This window comes from Hesperophylax consimilis, chromosome 24 (assembly GCF_061612785.1).
Source record: "Hesperophylax consimilis isolate HC1 chromosome 24, BYU_Hcon_1.0, whole genome shotgun sequence".
In the NCBI taxonomy this organism is placed as follows: domain Eukaryota; kingdom Metazoa; phylum Arthropoda; class Insecta; order Trichoptera; family Limnephilidae; genus Hesperophylax; species Hesperophylax consimilis.
In genome coordinates, this window is record NC_142859.1 from 21,891,563 (window position 1) to 21,905,455 (window position 13,893).

Sequence of the window (13,893 nt, forward strand, 5' to 3'; positions counted from 1 at the left end):
TTTCAGTTTGGCCGTAAAAAATCGAATATTCCAAAAAAAATAAAAAATCGTTTTCAGCTACAACAACATCAATAATGCCATTTTGTGTAAAATTTGCACTCTAGTACACCCAAAAGTCACGAGCCGCCATTGCCTTGGACCCTAGACAGTCAATGATATCAATTATAGTATATTCAAGAATTTTTTATTTTTATGTTTGATCAAATTCACCATAATATACCACAACGCACTTACGTCAGTTTTTATCTTTAGTACTTCCGTACATAATATTATAAGTAGGTACCAAAATCTGTTTATGACATAAAACATACGCGACGCAAACATAATGTCAGTAATCTAATAAAGTCGAAATTTCGCAGCGCCGAGCACTTCTCTTCATGTGAACGAGGCCTCGGGGTAGTTAAGGGGAGAGAGGAAACTGGGTTAGTAGATTTTTCACGCTTCATTTTCAATTCTTCCGCCGCGGGCGCATAAATGGCTTCAAAATGATGTGTTGATTTTGTTAAAGTTGAACTTCTTACGTAACGAAATTACGACAACGAAGCTTTGAAAAGTTTTTTTTTAATAAAATCGTAATCACTGTGATCCTAATCCTTTGTTTGGGTGCTGTTACACGGAGAAAAATGAGTAATGCTAATTTATTAATGTTTGAAAGGAAGATATGTGTATATTTTTCTGGTTTATGGACTTTCCTGGAAACACTTGGAGCGTATTTTTTTATTTTTATTTTGAATCACAAAACATGCTTTTTATAATATCAACGTTGACAATAACAATTTATTGATAACGGGCCCGACCCTTGTACAGATAAACACTGTTTACTGTAATAAATTTCTGAAGGAAAGAACACTTTTTTACTGGTAACAGTCCCTTTATAGGTTAAAAATACTAATCCATTGACATTATTGACAGATTTGGACATACACAATGAAAAAGAAGCAACTGTTTATCGACATGGTTAGAGCTCTAGAACGTTAGTGCAGATTCCCACCATTTCTAATAATCAATTATTCAAACAATCCATAGATGGCGACTGTATCCAGAATTATTAAGAACTTATCATTTACAAAATTAAACAATATGTTAATATAGATATGAAAATATTTAATAACACATGACTCGTTTGAAAAAGAGCAAATAACTCTAGACAAATGCTTTAGTTGGATTTAAAGATATACTGTGAATTTTTTCATGCCTATAACATATTAAATAAATAGTATAAAATAAAGTCGCTAACAGCGTCTGTATGTTTGTGCGCTTAGTTCTTCTAAACTACGCAACGGATTTTGAAAGAATTTTCACTACCATTTAGAGTATTTCTTCCGGAAGTTTTATATATATAATACATGCATAGTATACTTATAGAAAGTTGAGAAAAGTCAATGTTTTGTAATCAAGTGATAAAAATTTTTTTTTGGGCGTTTACATTGCTAACGCTGGCTAAACCTTATGAGATACATCAAAATAATGTACTACGGAATTGTATATCTTAAAAAGGCCTATAGAAAGATCGCAATGGCATATTTCTATCTCCTAAGGATAACCCCCAGCAACGCCGCTAAACGTCAGCTAGCCTTAAATAACAGAACAAAATGTGTTTATCATAATTTTCGGAGCTTACTTTACGATTTTTTTTCTATCGAGAGAATTTCATATAATTAACGTTTCGGCATTACAAATGTATAGATATTATCTTAAAAATATTTTTTTTTTGGAATTTAAAAACTTAAAAATCAACGACAAACTTTTTATAAATCGGTAGAAATTGGATATGCGGGGGCTTAAGAATCTCTCAAAATTGTCAGTAATCTGGTTAAAAACGGGATTGCAGGCGGTTTCCTGATAAACTATTAGTAAAATTCTGATATATCGGGATACTTGTTCATCCACCTGCATTTGATTTGGTAATGTATAAAGACGAGTTACGAAAATATGAAATATTATTTATATTGCTCCGACATTGTGATAATGCATTGATTTTACTAAGAGGAAAACTTCAATTCATTATTTAGAGGCCTACAATCCCGTTTATAACCGGATTACGAATAATTTGAAGAGATTTTTAATAACTTAGCAATATTCATTTTTCTCCTTGTAAAAATTGGGTGCGCTGTTGTCTATTCTGATGCTATTTCAATGGAATGTGCCCCGTTTATATTCAAAAACACTACTATAAATAGTATGATAGTATAATTATGTAGAATATGCATATTCAACACTCGTAAAACTTTGGAAAAAGATTAGTATTAGGTTGTACAAACTTAATTAATCACTCGGGTCATGCAGTGCTATATGTGTCACAAAATGACACGTCTTAATAAAATCTGTTTCCCTTTCTAATGGTCAGACATAATATAATACAAACAGATTTACAAAGGGAGAGGAACAAGTTCTTTGCATTTAAAAGTTATCCACAGACGCTACTGTATTTTTATAAAACAATTTATTTTAAACAGAAAACACAATTCAAATTCACCCGGTCTAGGTTTTCTAATGTTTTAAATAAATTTTATTAAACATACTAATTTTCATTGTCGGTGCATCGGTGCATGCGTGAAGTGATGTCAAATTTATTTTCAAAATTGGAACGTCTTCTGGGAACCAAGCGATAAAGAACATGGCATTAAGGCGAAGCTTAATACCAAATCACCATTTTGATTAATCTTTATAACGAATTGGTGTACATTATGATTACCAAAAAATATGCTTTAGATAAATTGAAGGTTTTCCTATCGTTTCGCTTGAGTAGAATACAAATAAAATAATAAATTACTCAATAAAAAATATAAATGTAAACTACTATTTTTTTTCAATATAAATGTATGAACGCGTAAAGGAAACCACTTTTAAAAAATACAGTATTATAGCTAAAATTATCTGTGACAGTTTCCCTTGATTAACTTTTTTGTTTTCTTATACCTAAAATTATTTACAAAATAAATAAAAGCCAGTTTTGTGCTTGAAATCGAACGTTTTTAGACTCCGTTTGTCAAGCGATTTAAATGCCTATTACCTACAATATAAGATATACTAAGAATATACACATTTTTGGCTTGTAGCTTCCTCTTAATGCGATTTTGTATGAGTGGCATTGAAGCCAATCTAGGGTGAGGGGAAATTACCTGGCAGCCATCTTGTATGACAAACTTTTGAATGATTTGTATGCTAAGTGGTGCATAATGAACTATTATAATTTTAGAATTGAAGAAGAAGATAATACGAATAAATAAACTAAACAAAACATGAAACAGAACAAGAAACCGAAAAAAAAAAATAATAAAATTAGTCACAACTAGGAATCGAACCCAGGATCTCTTGTCTTACCGGGATAGACGTCTTAAACCACTCGATCATTGGGACCTATTAATTTATTTATATTAGCTGTTGCTTTATTATTAAGTCATTCTAATATTGTGTTGTTTTCTTTATTTTCAGACTGATGAAAATAGATATTCCGCCTACAAGAACGTCAGAAATGTCACCATCAAAAAGGTAAATATGCAAATATAATACCGATATAAGACCGGTCGGTGGCAGAGTTGACATCGCGCTTGGGTCTCACTCGGGCGCAGTGCGTTCAATTCCTCGGCTGGCTAAGTCCTCCATCACAACACAAGCAGCATTTTCAGCTTACTGTGGTGGTAGTAGGAGATTTTCAAATATTGGCAGGTTATTCGTAACCCGGGAATGTTTGTCTTTCTTTAAAAAAAAAAAAAATATTTTATTTGATCTCCTACCGATTGATCTTTATACAAACATGGCCCCGAATTTTGTTTGCACGAAGTTGTGAATTCTGTTTTTGAACCGGTATTCAAAGTTCAATAAATTGATTAGCTTCATTTGCGACAGCAGATTTGTGAACCTTCCTTCCCGAATGTTATAGCAATACATGTAGCGGCGTACAGTTCATGTAGGATAGGCCATAAGCAATGCCTACAGTGTCTACCATACCTTACTAACTAGGTACTAATAATATGAAATCTATAAAAAATCAATCCATACTACCAAAATGTTTCACTTTACTATAGATATCAAAGGCAGGACCTAAATTTACAAAGAACCAAACGTTTTTAAAAAAAGAATGTCTTCATTTGACACAAAAATGTGCATGTGTGCGATGCTAATTCAAGGGACGTCTCGTTTGTGTTAGTGTCGAAAAAGTCCATGCCTTTTGATACAAATCACAAATGTAGCAAACAGTGCCATCTGTTGGTACCACTATTAATTAGTACAACTTTACTAATGAAATAATTATAATATTATGTTGGTTTTCTTTCACGCAATTGTGCGGTCGACAAAATAGGCACATTTTAAATGTATGCGTACCACGTCTGTGGTAAGTTATTTACTAACGATTAATTCGCTATTTGTGTCATTTTCCTGTGCACGCCACTGATATTCTGTTTCAAACATGAATTCCCGTGAATTTGAAAACAGCTAATTCATAATTTTACAGATGTAGAAGGGATGTTGGACATAAAATGTTTATAATCGTAATTACTATGTACTTGATATCAAATATGCACATTTAGACGCTAGCCCACGAACAAGATACAATTAGGTACCGTCTAAAATTATCTCCATAAATCCATTAAGCTCCATAACTCAATATTTCTAGTATCCAGAATTTTTTTTTTAGCAAAATGGCAGAGACAAAAAACTATTTGGCATTAATGATTCAATTATACAACCACACAATTCACTTTTATAATTTAGAACACGTTGGCGAAGTATCCATCTTATTTTGGGGATTCGTTTTTATTTATTTAAATTATGATTAAAAAGTAAATCGCAGGTTAATAATATTCCTTAAGAATTCGACTTCAGTATTCAAACTCAAAGCAAACTGTCAAAGCAGTGCGCGCATACAATCCAATGGACATTAATACAGTATACGATTCTGTGCATTATACATATGAGCATTAAAGACGGTTTTTGTTCGTTGGATGCTGTCATTGATTTCGTATAAAGTTGACGAAGATATTCGCTTGCGGGTCTCAGTGCGCATGCGCGGAAAGAACGTATGTTCTAGCATTTTGGATACGGTTTACATGTCGCTTCCACACCATAGTATTATTGCTTATATACATGTGACTTCAATATTACTTTTTAAAGATGTGTTGAATTGTCATTTTGATGAGTTATCGGGTCACCAAAACAATCGTATGAGGCCTCCGTACCGTGGTCGAGGGGTAAAGTTCTCGACTAGAACCCGGCGTGCGCAAGTAAATTTTATTTTATGAGTTTCTGTTATTTCACATATAGTATATTTGCGGCACGTGGGAGATACTTTCAGTATCGCCCTGGTGTAAGATCAACATTCAGAATTGATATGTTGCTTGACATGACTTTAATGGTGTTTGGTCACCAGATCTGAATAGCCAGGCATTCTCCTTCTCCTTCCCCTCCCCTCTACTTTCAGCCTCACAATATACCCCAATTGGGAATGCCATAGTCTCACTGGCTCCAGACAGTTCGGAGCAGTTGGGACTCTTGAGCGGTATTCACATAAAAAAAATACATGGCCTATAGATAACAATAAATTATTCTGACCGTAGATTTAATGTTTTCTCATGGTCTGTCGTTTGTTAATACTCTTTGTGTTGGTCGTTATTCCAATTTCATTGATTGGTTGTTATTCTACATTAATTGATTATAAAAACGTGAAGAAAGTGCATTTAGCGCATTCCACCTCCGTTGACATGTTCAATTACGGAAATTACCTGCGCAATAATACTATTATGAATGTACAATAATAAAGCGATAAGAGAAAGAGTGTAATTGTACACGGTGAATAAAAAAATAATTAATAAAGCATTCAGAACGTTGCAAACAGAGAGTTCAAAGTTCTTTTCAGTTAAAAAATATAATGAGTTTTTTACATAGACATATGAATATTAGTAGACCTGCCCTAAGTGATTAAAAGCGTATTATTCCCCACTCCCCATACCAGTTCCATTGGAGCCGGCTGGGCTCGCGTATGGCTTCCCGGGAATCTTTAGAATGTGACGTTATCATTCTTGTTCGAACTAGCGTCGAGCTATAATCGAGGCATTTTATGAAATAACACGGCAAAATAGTGGCTTGTGATATGAAAACTTGTAAAAATAGATGTGCAAAAGAGAATAAACCCAATTGTCGTATTACATTCCATATGTAAGCATCATTTTAAGCTTATTCACGTCGTATAATATGAATCAGTTGTAGAAACATATACTATCACATCGAGCCAACATTGGTCGAATGTAGCGATTCTCAAGTGTGCGCATCGTTGTTACTGGGAAGTAAATTACGAACACTTATAAAAGTGTCTTAACTAAATACGTAAACAAAATATTCTGCTCTGAAAATAGAAGAATTTTTTTTTGCCGAATTTGGACTTCGCAAATTTGTTCATAACGTGGCGAGTAATTTGCGCTCCCATGTAAAAATGTCTATTCATTCAAAATTATTTATAATAATAATAACAAACTTACTTGTCTTGTGTGTATTACCTACTTACATTATTGTACTCTTGTAACTACACTATATTTATATAAACTTATCGAACTCATTGTCCAAATTCCAATAACACCGTAACTATATACTTGAATTGTATCTACTTAACTACCTACCTATATCTGTTATATTTTTCTCAAGTTTATGTATTAGTTTAACCTATGTTCTGTAAAATATTCAACCGACGTACTTTGTACAATAAACTTTGCTTGCTTATGTTTATAAAATAATAACACCATAACAATAACCCTACACATTGTTATGTAAGTTCATACTCAATTTATTATGCTATGTAATTAAAATATTTTATAATGCTACTGAACAACAAAACCCATAACATGTATATGTAAAAGCCTTCTAGGCGTTAATAAAATGAAATAAAAAAATAAAATAAAATAAAATAAAAGCAGATTTTACTTTTAAGAAGTAAATGGTGATATTATAATGCGAGATGCCTATATACTGTCAGATTGATTTATTGACGAATCACAGTCAGCTTTACCCCCTTCGTTCTTCAACAGTTGATTTTACCCCTCACCTTTAATTTCTAGTCTATATATTCATATGTCTGTGGTTTTTTAACTATAACTAATTGACGTGTACCCGGCGTTGCTAGGGGTTATCTTTGGGAGATAGACATATATACTACAGTAAAGTTTGCTGTAGGCCTTTTCAAGATATACAATTCTGTAGTACATTATTTTGATGTATCTCATAAGGTTTAGCCAGCGTTAGCAATGTAAGCGCCCAAAAAAAATTTTTTACCACTTGATTACGAAACATTGACTTTTCTCTACTTTATATACGTATACTATGCATGTATTATATATATAAACCTTCCGGAAGAAATTCTCTAAATGGTAGTGAAAATTCTATCAAAATCGTTGCCGGTTCCATGATATAATCAAAAGGAAAATTCAACACACCTTTAAAAAGTGATATAGAGTCATTAAAAGTGATGAAACAAAAACTAGGTTTAATAGTTATATATATGTAACCTATTTATCGCTTTTCATGACTTTACATGTATCACTTTTTGGAGGTGTGTTGAATTGTCATGTTTTATACATACAGGGTGTATCGGCACGTACCCGACAAACTTTAACCAGATATTCCTTAGCATATTTGGAGTAAAAAATCTTATGTGCACTTTGCTGTCCGGTAACGTTTTTTTTTTTAATAAAAAATTTATTATCCATATTTTCTCCACATGTCACCACTGTTTTATCCTTTGTCAAAGTTTGAAAACCCATCTGGCAAATATTTTATTCGAATTCCGTTGAATAATGCACGTGTGTACCTATATTGGCGCACTTTTACAATCACAACGAAATGGCACGGCACCACTCGTCTCATTTTTAACTATTATTATTTAGTGTGTGCGAAAGAGCGAAGACGCTTTTTGACATACTTGCTTATAACAGCTGTTGAACACGAAACGCAATGCCAATGACAGTGATGTAGTGTGGAATTTTTTTTTTTGTTTTTAATTGAAAAAAATGCTACCGGACAGCAAAGTGCCCATTACATGTTTTACTCCAAATGTGCTAAGGAGTAGCTGGTTAAAGTTTGTGGGGTTAGTGCCGATACACCCTGTATAAACCTTCCGGAAGAAATCCGTTGCGTAGTTTAGAAAAAGTAAGCGCACAAACAGACAGACGCGGGTATCGACTTTGATTGATACTATTTAAAGATAAAGATGAGAGATGTTCGAATTGTATATTTTATCTTACTAATATGAAGTCGTTTCCCAACAGGGGTTAGGCACTGTTGGCAGAGAGGTTAGACCGCCACCCAAACAGTCTTGGAACACACTTCTTGCTTTATTAACATTATCACTACTGTATACTCCCGCTTTCCCTTTCCCATCTTCTTCTCCTACTCCAGTACCTTTAACTTCACAACATAACCCAATTTGGGATGCCATAGTCTCACTGGCTCTAAACTGTTGGGAGCAGTTGAGACTCAAAAAAAATAATCACGTCATCGTCAAATAATAATATAACTTACGACTTAATTTTTTTCAAAAGAATAATATATCGATACACCCATGACTATCATTTGACCAATGCAAATTACTCGGAAAACGAATGGAATGTACGAAAAAATTTCCGACTCGTCAAGTCTATTCGCTTTGTTGAAACTCTGGAATTATGAGAAAAGAACAAAGTAACCGCAAATGGCGCGTTCCTTTCCTATAATTCGAGGATCGTCTCGCGTTTTGGTTCGCAATTGTATACGCAGCATTAGTTAAGCAGCCTTTTATTTACGCTTTGCTATGCAAAAAAATAAATTGTCTTATTTGACAAGACAGAATTAACTGTATCATACTTCGAATAAGGATAGTTGCCAATAAAAAGTATTAGTTCTAAGTGGTAGTTCTATACTAATATATACCATGTACCCCTACAACGAGTAGAAACAATAAGAGATCTTGGAGTAATACTAGATTCTAAAATGTTATTTAGGGATCATATTGAAAATTTACAGAGTGGAAGATATTACCAGTATCGCCCTGGTGTAAGACCACCATTCAGAATTGAAACGTTGCTCCAAATGGCTTTAGCCGTGTTTAGTGACTAGATCTGAATAGCCAGGTACTTCCCCACCTTCCTCTTTCCTTTCCCCACTTACCTTCAGCCTCACAACATCCCCCAATTGGGGATGCCATAGTCTCACTGGCTCCAGACGGGAGCAGTTGGGACTCTTGTGAGGTATTCACTATAAAAAAAAAATAAAAAAAAATAAAAAAAATATTCTAAAAAAAGCTTATAAGCAATTGGATTTCATTATTCGCATTACAAAGCCTTTTACGGTAGCACACACCCTAATTCTGTTATATATGTCATATGTACGGTCACAACTAGAATTCGCCTCAGTTATTTGGAATCCTCAATATCAAACATATATTGATCGCATTGAAAATATTCAGAACAAATTTATGAAACACCTATCGTATCGTTTTAGTGACCATCGATTTGTCCCTGTCACTTTATATAAACGTAGAAAAATCTCTCATGCATTATTCTTACACAAAATCGCGAACTGCCTTGTTGATTCATCATATCTGTTAGAAAGGATTGCATTTCGTTGCCCCAAACAAAACACCAGATCGAACGATTTATTTAGAATACCACATTGTAAATCCAAATACGCACAAAACTCTGTAATAGTACGTATCTGTGAAACTCACAATGCCTCTAGAGATGTAGACATTTTTAACCATAACTTGATATCATATAAAATTCAGCTTAATAAATTAATAAATTAAAATATTTTTATTTTATTCGATTTTTTGTTGTTGTGAAAATTACATTATTATCACCCGTAGTGAATAGTATAGCTATGCGAAAAGTTGTATTTTTTCTATTTGTTTTTAATTTTATGTATTTCTTTATTATATTTATTGTTTTGGTGTTTAATTCGTAGAACTCCATTTATTTTTTTTTAAATAAATCAAATTTAATAATGTTATAATAATTATTAAGTTCTGCAAGTATTTCTGTTATTTTTACAGTTTTTTAATGTGACAGATGTTTCGGCTTTTGAGGCCATTATCAAACTGTGCATTAAAAAACTGTAAAAATAACAGAAATACTTGCAGAACTTAATAATTATTATAACATTATTAAATTTGTTTTTTTTTAAATTTATTTAAAAAAAATTCTTTATTATGTTTATTTTTTGCCATTTAATATGTTGTGTAGGTAAAAATACTAAATCAACATTTAACTTAATGGAACTTAATTGGTCTAGAACAGGGGTGCTCAAACGGTCGATCGCGAGTGCTTTTTGAGTCGATCTCGAGAAAAATTTCCCATTTTTCATGTCTTCTTTTTTATTATTTATTTGTAGTTTGTAGAATTCAAAATATCGCAATCGACTAACTGACGAACATATATTATGTCATCGTGCTTGCGATTAGCACTCGGTAATTACGTACCATCGTATGAAAAGTATGCTGAGGACATGCAGTGCCACGCTTCAACATCCAAAGTCATTATTCAGTTAAGTTCAGAAACTAGAACTCGTTTGTTTTTTGTAAGAACCAATAAACTTGCAATTTTGAATAAATATAAGTTTTTTTATTGACTTTTTAGAGCAGACCTCCACCTACCTTGACTAAAAAAAAATGCATATTAAAACTAATTTCTATCGTTCCTCCAAATTCTATGTGGATTCGTGGCCATGCAATTGTGCAACGTCCCTATATATACACTTATACCTGCGCCACGATACACCCTTCCTACATAGACGACAATCCTGCATCACACATACTTGCAGCCTCTCAGAGTCGATCGATCGGAATCTAATAATATTGAGGTAGATCGCCAGCAGTTCAAGTTTGAGCACCCCTGGTCTAGAACATATGAATGATTATTGTTATAATTTTTACTGTACGACTGTTTGCTTCCTAAATAAAAAGAAATACAAATAAATACACAATTTTTACGCAATTTTCGATCAAGTTAGTTCCATTCCGTGAGCATATTTATTTATTTCTAACGTCCTTAGCGGCGTTTACATAATAATAGGTCATAAATTTAGTAAAAATTATAATTTTAATTGTACTATTGGGCACTTGTCTTCATTGTTTTTTGTGCCTAACTGAACTGCCCCAACAAAAATATTTTGTTTGTATTAAATGATAACTAAAAAAATTCCACTGAAGAATCCACATTATAACCCTACATTAGTATTCTGGGCAGTGAGAATTACTTATATTATGGTAGTTAATCTCAGAATTACTGCTCTGAAAAAAATCCTGATTTCTAGTAATCATGATTTCAGGAATGGAAAGCATAAAAAAGGATAAAAACATGTAAAACTTTGGCGAAAATGACCAAATATGTATCTAGAGCTCGAAAAGCTATTCGTGTATAATAATTTCCTATCAGTTTAATTACAATTATATAAACGACGCAAAGTAAATGCATTTGAATAGCTATTGCGTTCACGTCATGTTTGTGTCCTGTTCAGGGTTGATCAAAGCAAAACGTACTCTAAGCAGAATTCTTGCCCGAACAGACTATGTAATAATTACAATAGCGTATTATCCAAGGTTGATATTTTCAGTTGCGAACTTACCAAATACAAGAGGTTTATAAAATAATATTTCTCTAATGGTTTGTGAATAATGTTTATGTCTCTATTGTTTATATCTCTATTATGATTCGATTTATATCTACAACCTCTCTCCATGGCTATAAATGTATTGTTTTGTAAATTTTTCGTTTTATATAATCTTTTGTTTTGTATACATTTTTTAATTCAAATTCCTTTCACAAATTTAAATAACTTATTCCATATTATGCCGTCTCAGTAGAGGTAAAGTCACAAGGAGGAAATCCATAATTGAGTGTATTTTACTATAAAATACTTATGTACAAACTGATTAAATGTAAACTGTCGATTTCCCGAAAATGAATAAATAATACGAAAATAAGTTGTTAACTACTTTTAAAAATTAAATTCAACTAAGAAACAAAGAAAAAATAAAGAAATATTCGCCTAAAAACGTATTTGTCACAAATATGGCGTGAACAAAAGATGTATTGCAGCAAACATCCTTGCGAATGAATCCTGCAGAATCCGAGTGTCTTGACTGGTCAATTTTGCCCCACATCCTGATTTCCTTATTACCGGATGCACAAATCAGCAGATCCTTGATTGCCCACTTGAGTCAATCAACAATTTGCCATTCGCAATCAGCAATCAACAATCTGCAATCCTAAATCCGAAGTCTGGACTATTGACTGATGCGAGACGTAAATATCGCGTGCACAGGAGCGGACTCAACGGATGTCCGGTTTGGTCTGCGATTACGATGTCATAAAGACACGTGCTACTTCTGAGTTGAAAAAATCTATATAAATATCTTTGAATCAGCTGTTTAATGCAACTGTATTTCTTAATCTATTTGAATTTTTATTTTATTTTCGATAATGAATGAATGTAAATCTTGTAATCGGAAATTAACACTCTTCTCGACAGACTCGTTGTCGATTACGATGCATTCTACGGGTTTTCCAATAAGAGGTGTTATTTTGATATTCAATCGAAAAGGATCATTGGTTTCGTTGCTTGTGTGGCACGTATCGCCGTCTTGTTGAAAGTAAACGTTGTCCAGATCAATACCATCCGATTCCGGCCATAAAAAATCATTAATCATCTCTCGATAGCGCAATCCATTCACCGTAACTGTTGCTCCAGCCTCATTTTCAAAAAAGTAAGGTCCAATGACTCCGCCAGACCATAAACCGCACCAAACAGTCACACGTTGAGGATAGAGAGGCTTTTCAACAATCACTCTTGGGTTTTCCGAGCCCCAGATGCGACAATTTTGCTTGTTGACGAAGCCACTGAGGTGGAAATGGGCCTCATCACTCAAGATGATTTGCATTTGATTCACTCAAGTGAATTTTAATAATTTCAATGCGTTGTTGAAGCGTGTATCGTTCCATTTTTATTAATAACGTAGTTTCTACTTGTCAAATGTTAAAAAATGACAGCTTCAAAAGTAACATCTACCGAAATAGCGGGCTATTCAAAATAACACCTCTTATTGGAAAACTCTGTATCATTCTATCTCGGTGGCAATAACGTACACACACGCGTATTTCTCTGACATCGGATGACATTACAGCAGTTGATATACGAAATAATTGTCAGTCCCATCCGAAAGGCATTATTGGTGAGATTGAAAGAGTTGTCGACAACATTTACTGGGTAGAAAGTTTCAATCGTCAGTCAAACCAAAATAATAGTTTTTTTTTACGTTTTGAAAGAAATATTAAAATTCTCGGTATTGTGTTTTACTGGTCAATTTTTTTAAAATTTTATATTTTTATTTTATCTGTTGTATATTATTTGATTGATTCCAAATAATAATAATATTTTTTCAGACTGGCGTGCCAACCTTAGCACACCAAGTCAATTTTTCGCCAACTGTATAATAACCGTGTAATATGTTTGAAAATGGTTTTTTTCTGAAATCTCCACACCTTAAAACGAGGTTCCGATAGACAGAGGAATGCCTGTAACATATTGGACGTGATATGTCCAGTTCCGTAGGTGCCCCATTATGTAAGACAAAACGTTGTAAAAAAAATTTTTTTTCGAAATATCAAATTTCGTTGCGTTAAATGGGGCCTTTAGGTCAATGGCTTCACACAACTTTCCGCCTGGGTTGCAACTTGCAATTAATGTCATGTCGATTATTTAACCACCGCAGATCCGTGAAAATTCACGTGACCTGTGAAAAATGACTTTTAAAAGATATATATTTAACTAAATTTTCGACTGTATGTCCGGGTTAAATCTTCCCCACAGGAAAAACTAAACCCTTTTACACACTTTTCCACAAATGATCAGCTAGTCAATCCACGTTGTGCA

At 33.2% G+C, this 13,893-nt stretch overlaps 1 protein-coding gene across 1 annotated transcript in view; it reads left to right on the forward strand.

The window, feature by feature from the left end:
- The window catches only part of LOC149412080 (multiple PDZ domain protein-like), a 402,130-nt gene that overhangs the window by 365,222 nt on the left and 23,015 nt on the right, over positions 1-13,893 (forward strand). Inside the window, exon 22 of the mRNA XM_089646295.1 lies at positions 3,436-3,492. Within this exon, the coding sequence (XP_089502421.1) occupies positions 3,436-3,492 (57 nt within the window). The remainder of the gene's footprint in view (positions 1-3,435; positions 3,493-13,893) is intronic.